Below are 12884 nucleotides of genomic sequence, written 5' to 3'. Positions count from 1 at the left end.
CCAAGGTACCACTATAACTGGTAAAATATTCAGATCAAGTCCGCATAAACAAGGCATATTATTGTGTGATACGTCACATGGTGTCTCCTAGTTGGTATAGGCAAGCAGTGAGTAAGCTGCGGCTCTCTAGATGTTGCTAAACTACAACTCCCACCACGCATTGGGGCGTTGGGCATCTTTTAACTAGAGACAATAGGATTTGCAGTCTAATAACATCTGGAGGGTTGCAGGCTTCTGTCTCGGATATTAACCGGTCCTCAAATTACTGATACCTCCCTGAATGTATGGAAGGCTATGGAGTCATAATTTGGTAAAAACTGCACATGCGTTGGAGATGCAATAGGAATAATGCTTCTCTAAAACATGTTTTTTCACTTTCCTATTTTGATAGATTTTTGGCAGAAGGTAACTGAAGCCATCAACAGACCTGAATGGAACAACCTTACATTTACAGAGCAAAATATCCTCTTGAATTATATACCCAGCACATGGAACCCTACAAAAGGACAACATGAGTGGACTCTCGGTGCCCTTACCACAGCAAAAAGACTGATCCTGATGAACTGGGAAAATAAAAATGCGGCTCCCTTCTACGATTGGATTGAAGACTTATACAAACTCGCAACATATGAATAACTTGCATATAAACACAGACTTGCCATGGACAAATTCAATGATATTTGGAATCTGTTCTTACAAATACTGTAATAGGTTAAGATCTGGTGAAGTACAATAGCAACCTCGTAAAATATACAATTTTGAGCATCCCCCCCTTTGTTTTCCCTCCTCATGGGTTCTGTTTCTCTTTTTCCTTTTCTCTTTTTTGTTTGTGTCTCACCATGTTTGGTGCCCATATAGTCATGTACTTTTTGAACTTTCAATAAAGATTTTTAAAAACCTGCACATGCGTAAGTTAAAGAAGCCTTCTTCCACGTAACATGAGCAGTCTGAAACAGAGAGCAATTGACTTGTTTCTAATTTTTAAATAAAAGAGGTTGTATTGTTGATGAGGGAAATGAAATTCGATTCTGGATGTACTTCTAAACATGTCCAAAATTCCACCATTAACTGTCATATTCTAACATGAACTGCGAGTATTCTCCGATTTGAAGCAAAGCTCATTCATTCTCACACTGATCCCATGCATGAAGCGAGTGCTAGACCTTTGGATATATTCAACTTCTTAAGACAGACCACCAGAGGGCCCCTGCAGGCCTTCTCTGTTAGACTTCAGGAAATACAGTGGTACCTCGGGTTACATGTGCTTCAGGTTACATACGCTTCGCAACCCCCCCAAAAACAGCTCAAAAAATCTGGGAACCCCCTTCCCCATTTTCTTAATTTGGAATCCCCCAAAATAGGCGTTGTCTTATACAAGGGGGCGTGTTATAGACGGGAAAATGCGGTATTCTAAGTGCACATTGGCTCCACACCTGCATGCAAATAACTGCAACGTTTTCAGGACGGAAATGCCTTCCGGGGATGAATTTTTTGTCCACACCCCCCCCCCCGGCCAGTTTTGGGAAACAATATAATGTCTCAAGGAGAAACCAAAACATGATTTTTCATTGGTGTTAGTTTTTCCAGCAGAAACATTTAGAATCCAGCCAGCGGGGAAGGCCCGGCCTTCCTTTAAGGCAATTTGACTCTCCAGAATCAGAAAGTGAATTTTCAGAGCACCGGAGTGCATTTCAGTGGGGCTTACTCTCTGGTAAGTGGGCACTGGGCAGCAGCAGCTTTCTCCAACTTGGTGGACTGTTGATGTTTTGGAATATAACTGCCACAGATTATCGCTTTTTATTTTTATTATTAATATTCTGTTGGCAGACGCCCAGAGTGGTTGGGGAAACCCAGCCAGATGGGCAGGGAATGAATTATTATTATTATTATTAATATTATTATTATTATTAACAAAATGACAATGTAATGACATAATTTTGGGACCACTTGCAAACATTACATAAGCTATGTCATTTCACCACAGCGGACGGCTCACTGCGAGAAGCCAAGTTACAGGGAACCAGGCAGAGGGCCTTCTCGGTAGTGGCACCCGCCCTGTGGAACGCCCTCCCACCAGATGTCAAAGAGAACAACAACTACCAGACTTTTAGAAGACACCTGAAGGCAGCCCTGTTTAGAAAAGCTTTTAATGTTTGATGTATTACAGTATTTTAATATTTTTTTGGAAACCGCCCAGAGTGGCTGGGAAAGCCCAGCCAGATGGGCGGGGTATAAATAATATATTATTATTATTATTATTATTAAGTTGAATAATGCAATTTGCGGCAAGATTGCAGCAAACAGAACAGAAGCGGCACTGCATAAGACAAATGCAGAATGGGCAGTAAAATGATGCCCAAAGTAACTCTTTGTATCCTGCTTCGCATCAGAGTTTTTACCAACAGAGACTTTTTTAAAATAAAAAAAAATACCTTTTCAAAATGTAGCTGGAGCCCAAGGGCGATGATCAAATACTTGTAAGATATCTGTAATATAAGAAAGTCATTCATTACATTGAGCATCTTTGCCAATCTATGCTACAAAGCTGCCTTTTCAGGAGCTTCATTGACCATTAACCCTATAGATGTCTACTCACATGTAGGCCTTATTAAGTTGAATGGGACTTGCTCCCAGGTCAATATATGTATAGTATTGCAGCTTCAAAACAATCACACAAGGTGATTGTCGAATCTCCTATGACACTCCGTCTGGAAGCAATGGGTTGTACCCTACTCCTGTTCAGAGCAGGTCCATTGAGATAAATGGATCTAAGTTAGCCATGTTCATCAGTTTCTTTCTTTTACTTTTTCTTTGTGACAAAGTAATAATCATAAATAAATAATAAAATGTGCATCCCACCCCCAAGACCATTCCATTGTAACTAAGCAACCTCCCAAAATTTCTACACCTCTTGCGATGGTTTGACCCCTTTCCCTTTTAATAGTATAAATTCTATAAATTATCCTCAAAATCATTTCTCCTGCATCTTCCCCGTCTTACCTTAATGGCACATGTTAATTTATCGTTAATAGCTATATCCCACACCTCTTTATACCATTCTTCCATTTTATATTCTGCTTGCCCCTTCCACTTCCTAGCTATAATAATTTGTGCAGCTGTCAATAATTTGTGAGCAGGTCCTTCCTAGCCTGTGAACCTTCCACCCCATCGTAAATCGATAATAATGCTACATCTGGACTTTTGGTCAGCTTTAACCCAGTGGTTTCTGTTATCTCCTTAAACACCCTTTACCAAAAATAATTGTACGTCTTTACACCTCCACCACATGTGAACACAATTCCCGGTCTCCTGGCATCCCCTCCAACATAACACCGAATATTCATTTTTTATTTGATTTAATCTGACTGGTGTAGCATCTCCAAATTAATTTGTGATGTTCATCCGTTTCAATGAGTCTACTGTGAGCAGGGCTAATATTAGATGCAACTGCTTGTCTCTAGCCCAAGTTTCCAATATTCTCCATCAAGGTGACAAGTTTCTGTAAAGTACAGAGCTTCAGTTTTTGTAGTTAAGAGGATTAAATGAAGAGGCAGCTGATAGCTTACCTTTTGGTTGTTCTCCAGATGGACACAGTTCTTGTCTGGATCCAGCTTCTGAACTCTGGATTGGATCCACTTTACACCGGAAGGAATCACACTTGCCGTTGGACGGGAACAGGGTGCCAGTGGTTTTGCTCCCGCCCCAACCAACGTCCAGAGTGGCTGATAATAGTGCTTCTGAAAATATACATTTTTAAAAAAACCAGAAGCATTTTTACTTGGTATTATAGGTCAGGACATTAATAGGCATGATGTTAAATTGTTTTTATATGCAACAACTGCGATAAGGGTGTTGTTAGCCCAGAAATGGAAACAAGAAGAAATTCCGATGAAAGAAGAATGGCAGATGAAATTAATGGACTATGCAGAATTGGACAAAATGACAGGAAGCTTTCGAAACCTGCGGGACCAGAGATTTACAGAAGATTGGAAGAAGTATCTGAATTATTTGAAGAGCAACTGTAATCAACAAATTACGCTAGTAGGACTACAAGAAGTTTTGTAAGGAGAAATATACAAGTGTTACAAAGTAGAAAAAGATAGAGATATTGGTTATGAGTTTGAAATGTAATAGGGAAGATAAGAAATGCATCCTGAGAAATTAGACTGGAAAATTGTCAGACAGGATTGATGGAAGTCAAAAATTTGAATAAGATGTAAAAGTATGTTTAATTACTGTTGAAAATGATATGTTGAAAAAACTAATAAAAATTATAATAAAAGAAATAAAAAATAAAATAGTGCTTTTGAAAAACAGGAGCAGAAGCCACATAGCCTGAGCACTGGAGGGACTTCTTTCAAAAGTCAGCTAAGCAGGTGTGATAAGAAAGGAGCATCTGTACCTCAGTCCTTAAATTGTAACATCTCCAATTAATAATCTTTAGTATGAGGGCTAGTGAACACCTGTCTTTAGCAGCCCACAGCTCAGAATAAACAATATGGGGTTACAGTAGGAATGCGGAAATCTGTCAATTTTTGTTTCTCTCTATTTCTCATTTTTCCACATTTCTACACTGCAAATTATGTTTCTTAGGTCCTTATAAAAATTCAGCAGTATTCAATGTGGAAAACTGGAACTTTATTGGCATGTAAGTCGATCGATTTTATTGCATTAGCCATGTGGCCATAGCATAATATACATAAAAATAACAACATAAAATGGGGGTGGGGAGATAAAAGTGGATGTCGTCCTGGGCGAATACTTTGAAAAAATGGGGATAACAAAAGTAACAAGGGATTTAAAACATCGAATGACAGAGAATACAAAAATGTGAATTTATCCTAAGATATACACTTGTATGCAATTTTGCCCATTACAGATTTTTGCAAAGCAATGTCCCCTCATGTTATTTTCACTAATACTGTCATACCTCGGGTTACAGACACTTTGGCTTGTGTGATTTCGGGTTGCGCACCACAGTGAACCTGGAAGTACCAGAACAGGTTACTTCTGGGTTTTGGTGCTTGTGCATAAGTGCTAAATCGTGCTTTGTGCATGCGCAGAAGCGCCGAATCGCAACCCGCACGTGCACAGACACCGCGCTGTGGGTTGTGAACCTGCTTCCCACACGGATCACGTTCGCAACCCAAACGTCCACTGTATGGGCATTTTTTATACATGCTTTATTCTAATGTACAGTGGTACCTCAGGTTAAGTACTTAATTCGTTCCAGAGGTCCGTTCTTAACCTGAAGCTGTTCTTAACCTGAAGCACCACTTTAGCTAATGGGGCCTCCCGCTGCCGCTGCACCGCCGGAGCACGATTTCTGTTCTCATCCTGAAGCAAAGTTCTTAAGCCGAGGTACTATTTCTGGCTTAGCGGAGTCTGTAACCTGAAGCGTATGTAACCCGAGGTACCACTGTATGTAGTTTTGTACACAATAGATGGCTGGAGAACAGCAGAGCAAAATTCAGAGAACTGCAAATTCTGATGGATTGTTGCGTTTTGGTTCTCACATGGTGCGAGTTACAATGATTTATCTTTAAAAGTGTACTGAATCAAATGTCTCCCTTCTCCCTAGCCTACAGCTGAATGCGTGCTCCGACTCCATATAGGGCAGCTGCAGATTATGTTCACCACCTGGCGACAAATTTTAATATTTCAAAATGTGTAAACTCAGCCCAAGTCCTGGATGTTCTATTTCTAGATTAGAAGAGCAACCCTCACCCCCCCCCCCCCGCCCGGTGAGTGATCTTTCCAGGTCAAAAAGCATTTGTTGTTCTAGATGCAATGCAAAAAGACAGGAATGTTGCAGCCCCCTAAGTATCAAAAATGAAGGCCAAAACTGAGACAATTTATACGTAGGTGAGCAGCATTCAATCCTACCCTGTTTAACAGGAGAATATCTTGTCTCAGGCAAAAATGATCTGAGGGTGACTCTCTCTGATTGCTTGCTTAAAGTCCTGCCATGGAGTGTTGTTCTTTAAAAATTTTAAATCATTTTTATTTGATTTTACAAATGAAAAGTTATAACAATACCAAATACATATCCGTATATAGAGATTTCTCTGAATCTCGAGACTCGCCCCCCCCCATCCCAGGCATGGGTCCTATTGTCAACATTTCCAACTGTATTTTATTTCATTGTCTATATTTTATATCTGTCCATATTGTCCATCGTATTTGTTACACTACAAGTATTATTAGAATCCTGCTAATGTTCTCATCTGCTTACAGTGGTCTCCTAAATAAATTATAGTGTTCTTCTTTTAATTTAAACCAGGCTTACAAACTTCGAACAGTAAATTTCTCCCACAGCAGACCTAAAGGGTAAAGGTAAAGAGACCCCTGACCATTAGGTCCAGTCGTGACCGACTCTGGGGTTGCACGCTCATCTCGCTTTATTGGCCAAGGGAGCTGGCGTACAGCTTCCAGGCCATGTGGCTAAGCATGACTAAGCCACTTCTGGCGAACCAGAGCAGCACACAGAAACGCCGTTTACCTTCCGCTGGAGTGGTACCTATTTATCTACTTGCACTTTGACGTGCTTTCGAACCACTAGATTGGCAGGAGCAGGGACCAAGCAACGGGAGCTCACCCCATCGCGGGGATTCAAACCGCCGACCTTCTGATCGGCAAGCCCCAGGCTCAGTGGTTTAACCCACAGCGTCACCCGCGTTCCAGCAGACCTAGCACCACCTAATTGAAATTATACACTGTTAAGTACTGAAGTTCTCATCCTGGGCCAGCAGGGGGATACTTGTAGATAGTTTTCACTCAGGTCCACGTCAGTTATTTTAGGCGGGAAACCCTGGGTTGTTGTTGCTACAATGTTGACAGCCGGCTGCCTATAAAAGCAGGCTGGCTGAGCTGTTTGCTGTTCAGTTCTGTCCAGCTTACAAATAAAGAGCTGCTCTGGAGAAATCGCTGTGTCGTCTGCTATGTTCGCCCACAACCTAACATGCACATTGGTTTTATTTAGCAAATTTATATACATCCCACCCCTGCTCAGCCGTGAGAGAGAACTTCTCAAGATTATTCTGTCCGGAATAACTGTGGGAGAGGAATGCGATGCATGGGAGGTAACTATTAATATTAGGAACTTGCTGCCCACTGGGATGGAGGCAGGAGGAGAAGAGGGAGAGCCACATTTTTACCTCACTGGGCTCAACAACCGCCACATTGCCAGCTCCGACTTTTCGCTTCATCCGTGCACTCATGGAGACTCCGCCGGTGCCTCCTCCTAGCACAAGCACCTCGTAGTAATCCTTCGAAGCAGACCCGGCTGTGGTGTGGAACTGGGAAGATCTCATTTTCTGAACCCCCTGCCTCATCAAAGGCGCCATGGGACGCACACCGGCACACGAAGACATGAATCCAACTGTTGCCATCTTGGGCCAGCCTCAAATCTGCGAAGCGATAAGGAGAGATGTGAGCGGTGAAAAGGAACGTTGGTTTACGTTACTGTTTGGGTACCGTCAGGGATCGTGGTGAGGAGGGCTGCATTCCTCTTGATCCTGAATCTTCCCAGGAGCAGGAAGACAGTACAGTGGTACCTCGGGTTAAGTATTTAATTCGTTCCAGAGGTCCGTTCTTAACCTGAAACTGTTCTTAACCTGAAGCACCACTTTCAACACCAGTCTTGAAAGACCTACACTGGCTCCCAGTACGTTTCCGAGCACAATTCAAAGTGTTGGTGCTGACCTTTAAAGCCCTAAATGGCCTCGGTCCAGTATACCTGAAGGAGCATCTCCACCCCCATCGTTCAGCCCGGACACTGAGGTCCAGCGCCAATGACCTTCTGGCGGTTCCCTCACTGCGAGAAGCCAAGTTACAGGGAACCAGGCAGAGGGCCTTCTCGGTAGTGGCACCCGCCCTGTGGAACACCCTCCCACCAGATGTCAAAGAGAAAAACAACTACCAGACTTTTAGAAGACATCTGAAGGCAGCCCTGTTTAGGGAAGCTTTTAATGTTTAACAGACCATTGTATTTTAATATTTTGTTGGAAGCCACCCAAAGTGGCTGGGGAAACCCAGCCAGATGTGCGGGGTATAAATAAATTACTATTAGTTATTAATTATTAATTATTAAGCAAAGGGCTTATTACCTTCACATCTAAAGGGAGGGTGTTCCACAGGTCATGTGCCCAGCATGACTAAGCCGCTTCTGGCGAACCAGAGCAGTGCACAGAAACGCTGTTTACCTTCCCGCCGGAGCGGTACCTATTTATCTACTTGCACTTTGATGTGCTTTCGAACTGCTAGGTGGGCAGGAGCTGAGACCGAGCAACAGGAGCTCACCCCGTTGTGGAGATTCGAACCGCCGACCTTCTGATCGGCAAGTCCTAGTCTCTGTGGTTTAACCCACAGCACCACCCATAATGCTACCTCTGGACTTTTGGTCAGCTTTAACCCAGTGATTTATGTTATTCCTTAAACACCCTCCCCACCCCCCAAAGTACGTATTTCCACCCCCACATGCGAACATAATTTTATACACTTCTGTCGCACTCCCCCTCCTTTACTCATCTTTTTCTAAACTAAAAAGTCCCGAATGTCGAAACTTTTCCTCCCGGGGAGTTGCTCCCTATTACAGTATTCTACTTTCTCTTGACTTCTCCTGACTCGAGGAAGTTGGGGAAAGTGGATGACGTTCAGTGAAATTTCGCAAGGCTGCTATATTTGATATACACAGAGCGCTCATGTTGTACTTGGGACAAATGACTCAGCTCTTTCAACCGTTTCCTTCTCCTTTCCCATCCCAAGTTTTGCAAAGCAGGCTGATAGATCTTTTGCCACTTCGCATCCACCCCCCTGAATTTAATCCCTTAAACGTTGGGGGCAAAGAGAGGCTAAAACAAGAGTCTTGTGGCACCTTAAAGGCTCCCCAAATTTATTATGCCTAAAGCTTTTGAGGACTGCAGTCGGCTTCATTAGTCGTATCGGATGAAGGAAGTAGATTGTGTTGTTTTTGCTAGAAAAACCCAGCGCGATGTTTAAGAGGCCATTAGTTCGGATCAATTCTGGATAAGCCGCAAAATAAACAACTTTAGCAGCACTAATGAGCCAAACTTAATGGAATGGCAGAAAATCTATGCATTTAAACCAGGGTTGGGGCTGGGCGAGGGATCCAATTTTCAGATTGGGAAAGGTTATGGAAAACTGACTTACATTTTTCGGTGTGCTGTACAGTGAAAGAAATGAAAATGATGTGCAATTGGTATTTGACACCTAGTAAACCAGCAAAAATGTATAAGACAGGTACAAATATCTGCTGTAAATATGTAAAGAAAAGAAGGCACCTTTTACCATATGTGGTGGAAGTGTAAGGTTAAAAAAAGCATTCTGGGAAATGATATATAATGAGTTGAAATTAATGTCTAAACTAACTTTTATTTTAAAAAACACAACCAGAGGCTTTTCTATTAGGAATTGTAGGTGCTGATATTCCAAAGGAGAAGAAAAGACTTTTTATGTATGTGACAACAGCCACACGGATGATTCTAGCCCAGAGATGGAAAGAAGATAAAGTCCCTACCAGAGAAGAATGGCAAATTAAACTATTGGACTACACCGAAATGGTGAAACTGACCGGAGAGCTCAGGAACCATGAAGACCAAAACTTCAAAAAGAATTGGAAAAATTTATAATTTATCTTGGATGAAAACATTAGCAGGATTGCAATAACACTTGTAATGTAGCAAATACCATGGACAAAATGGAGTGACTTAAAATATGGACTGTTGGAAAATATGCAGTAGAAAAGGTTAATAATAGGACCAATGGAAGGAAAGGTGGGGAGTCTAGAGATTCGGAGGAATCTTTAAATGTGGATGTGTATGGTTGTATTGTTATAATTTTATACTTGTGAAATCAAATAAAAATTATTTTTTTAAAAAATCCCGCATTGCAGGGGGCTTGACTAGACGTTGTTCAAGGTCCTTTCCAACGCTACAGTTCTATGATTCTATGAGACTGAAGCCATTTTGACCAGATTACTGAACAGAGGGGAAATGTCCTTTGGCTGGGTGCTGATTTGAACATGGATGCTGCTCGCTGATGGAAAATATATATATTCTACTTTTCTTCACCCATCTCATTAGAACAGCAAGGCCATGGTTATGGGAAACCAAGTGTTTTGTACGTGCTTTGAGTTGCAGAATGCAAACACATTTTATTATTATTATTATTATTAGGTGGTCTGCTGAGACTTCCCAGTGATTTTAAAGTAGTCCCCCCCCCCAAAAAAAGAAGACCACTCTGTTAGAGGGTATAAAACTATGGCTGGACTCGCTGTTCGAAGGTCAAGAATTAAGTTAACTTTTGCACTAGTTTTATAGTTAGACAGCAGTAAAAGCACAATCCTTACTCCCCTTTTGGCAGTGGAAGCATAAACGTATAAACCAACAGCATATGCTCCATATCTCCATCATTGCCCTGTAAATAAAGCTCTTGCTATCAAACTCGTGCTCAGTGAAAAGGGGATGACTGCAAGTTTCCTTCTCCACCTGTCTCTGTGGCTTAATGATTAAACAGCAGCTTCCTTCAACTTGTAAAAAAGTGGTGCAAAACACGCAATATAATTCCCACAGTCCTCTGTGTGCAACAGTTCAGTAGACCCAAGAGCAGCTGTCCCAAGAGCGATTGCAACAGAGAAAACATTTGGTGCCCACCTGGATTTTATAGTGCGCAAAATGCTGTCCACTGCCAGGAGCATCTTGTGGACTACAATAATAATAATAAATTTTATTTATACCCTGCCCTCCCCAGGGCAGCTAACACCAAATATAAAAATAATCGATTGAAATACAGCATAATTTTTTTAAAAAAAATACAACATTAAAACATTAAAATGCAGCCTCATTTCAGTGGGAACTCAATCAGAAACTTTTTTGGGGATAAAAACGTCAAGTCTTCACCAAGGCTAACTATCCAGACTGGTCCTACATGGGTCAGAAAAAAGCCAGGGAAGTCCCCCAAATCGAAACTATCTTTATTTGCTCGAGTTGTGTTTGAAAGAATTGAAAGAATTGATACAAGTGGAGACTGTTTCCCTCTAGAGGGAGCATGTGAAACTGTTACAGGAGTGCAACAGGGAGATCTCCAGCTGCGAGATAAGGATTCTGAGAACCAGAGACTGACCTTGGACTATTCAAAATGTTGATAGGAGAAGCTATTGTGACTGTATTATACAAGATAAACTACTCGCTGGAACAGCTTCATAAAAAGACAGATGACACGATCTTTAAAATTGATAATTTGGAACAGAAAGTGACTCATTTGAGTCATAAAGTGAGTACCAACACAGAAACAATTCAGGACTTGGCACAAGAATGGTGGCACAAGGACAAATGGTGGAGGAAAAGGAGAAAGATGTTGTGAAACCTAAAGTAGTACAAGCGGGATCCTTAGTTCTTCAGAAGCAAATTGAGGATTATAAATTGAGGTCTTCCATGATTGAATCTAGCAAGAGTCAGATTTTGAGGATTGGATCCCGGCTCGGACTGAAGAAGGAAAGTTGGAAAGATCCCTCTATCCAGGAATTGACTGACTTTTGGGACATGGGCTTGGGTTTGGAGGAGCTTGAAGTTTTGGGGGGGCCTTTAGATTTGGAGGAATCCTGAAATACATCCTGAAACACTTTATGGACTTTAGTCTTAACCATGGAAATTTGGCTGAACTGTCCAGAAGGAATAAAAGTTCTGTTAGGTTGGAGTTTTCCCGAGATTTGCTCCTGAACATTAAAGAATATGAAGAAGATCTGCAGAAGGGACTTTGAAAAGATTTAAGAGCCTCAGACATAAGATATCCAGGTTGATGGACTATATGGAACTGACGGAAAGGACTGGCAGAATCCGAAACCAGGGAGAGGAGATGGTGGAAGAAGACTGCAAAATTTAAAGTGTATATTTAGAAATATTGTAAAAGTAATGACTGTTAGAAAAATGGTGGAATGATATTTTATAGATTTAGCAGAAATGCTATAAGAAGTTAAGTATATATAAGTAATTCAGTCTTAATGGGAAATAAGGTTAAAAAATATGTTATTTATAATATGATAGAAAATAGAGAAAGATGGAAAGGATTTGCTGAAACAAGAACCAGAAGTGGGATACAAAAAGGGAGGTGTGAGGAAGTCGAGGAAACAAGGGAATGAAGGATAGAGTATGGAAAAGGAGGGATGTTTTTAAATTGTTTTTGTTTTGCTTCATTTATGTGTTTAGCTTAATGGGTTTGGTTTGGGTTTTGTATTGTTTATATGTTGTATTGTATTTTTTCTCTTCTGTTTTTTTTTTTTTACTTTCTTTTTCTTTCTTCTCCTTTTTTGTAACTTTTAAAAGTAATAAATATTATTTAAAAAAACCAAAAACCAAAATAGGACTTCCAACACAGAAGGAGAAAGGAAAAAAAGGACTAGAAACTTGAATGGACTTATTTTACTTGGCTGCTTTTTTGTAATAATTTTTATTAGTTTTCAATTACAATAATCCAATAATAGCCTCATTATATCAATGTCAAATTATAATACAAGTTACAGGTAGGTAGCCATGCTGGTCTGCCGTAGTCGAAACAAACAAACAAAATTCCTTCCAGTAGCACTTTAGAGACCAACTAAGTTTGTTCTTGGTATGAGCTTTCATATGCGTGAAAGCTTATACCAAGAACAAACTTAGTTGGTCTCTAAAGTGCTACTGGAAGGAATTATTATTATTATTTGTCAGGGGCTCAGGAGCAGAGGCACAGGGGAGAGAGGAAACAGAGAGCGAAGGGGAGTATGACAGTGGGCCGAGAGATTCCATGAGCTTCTCCAGCGATTCAGAAGATTCCCAGAGGGGGGCGCCTATGGCCAGGGCAAGGGGGGTCCCAAGGGGGACGAACCAGAG

At 41.2% G+C, this 12884-nt stretch overlaps 1 protein-coding gene across 2 annotated transcripts in view; it reads right to left on the bottom strand.

Annotated features, from left to right (window-relative positions):
* The window catches only part of SQOR (sulfide quinone oxidoreductase), a 35040-nt gene that overhangs the window by 15698 nt on the left and 6458 nt on the right, over window positions 1-12884 (bottom strand). For both annotated transcript variants that reach the window (XM_083712794.1, XM_083712795.1), the window contains exons 2-4: window positions 7158-7409; window positions 3567-3737; window positions 2433-2486 (exon numbers count right to left, since the gene is read on the bottom strand). In XM_083712794.1, the coding sequence (XP_083568920.1) occupies window positions 2433-2486; window positions 3567-3737; window positions 7158-7391 (459 nt within the window). In that variant the 5' untranslated portion in view covers window positions 7392-7409. The remainder of the gene's footprint in view (window positions 1-2432; window positions 2487-3566; window positions 3738-7157; window positions 7410-12884) is intronic.

The sequence above is a fragment of the Podarcis gaigeae genome (assembly GCF_964106915.1).
Source record: "Podarcis gaigeae genome assembly, chromosome: 14".
NCBI lineage: Eukaryota > Metazoa > Chordata > Lepidosauria > Squamata > Lacertidae > Podarcis > Podarcis gaigeae.
This window is presented reverse-complemented; position numbering and strand designations above follow the sequence as displayed.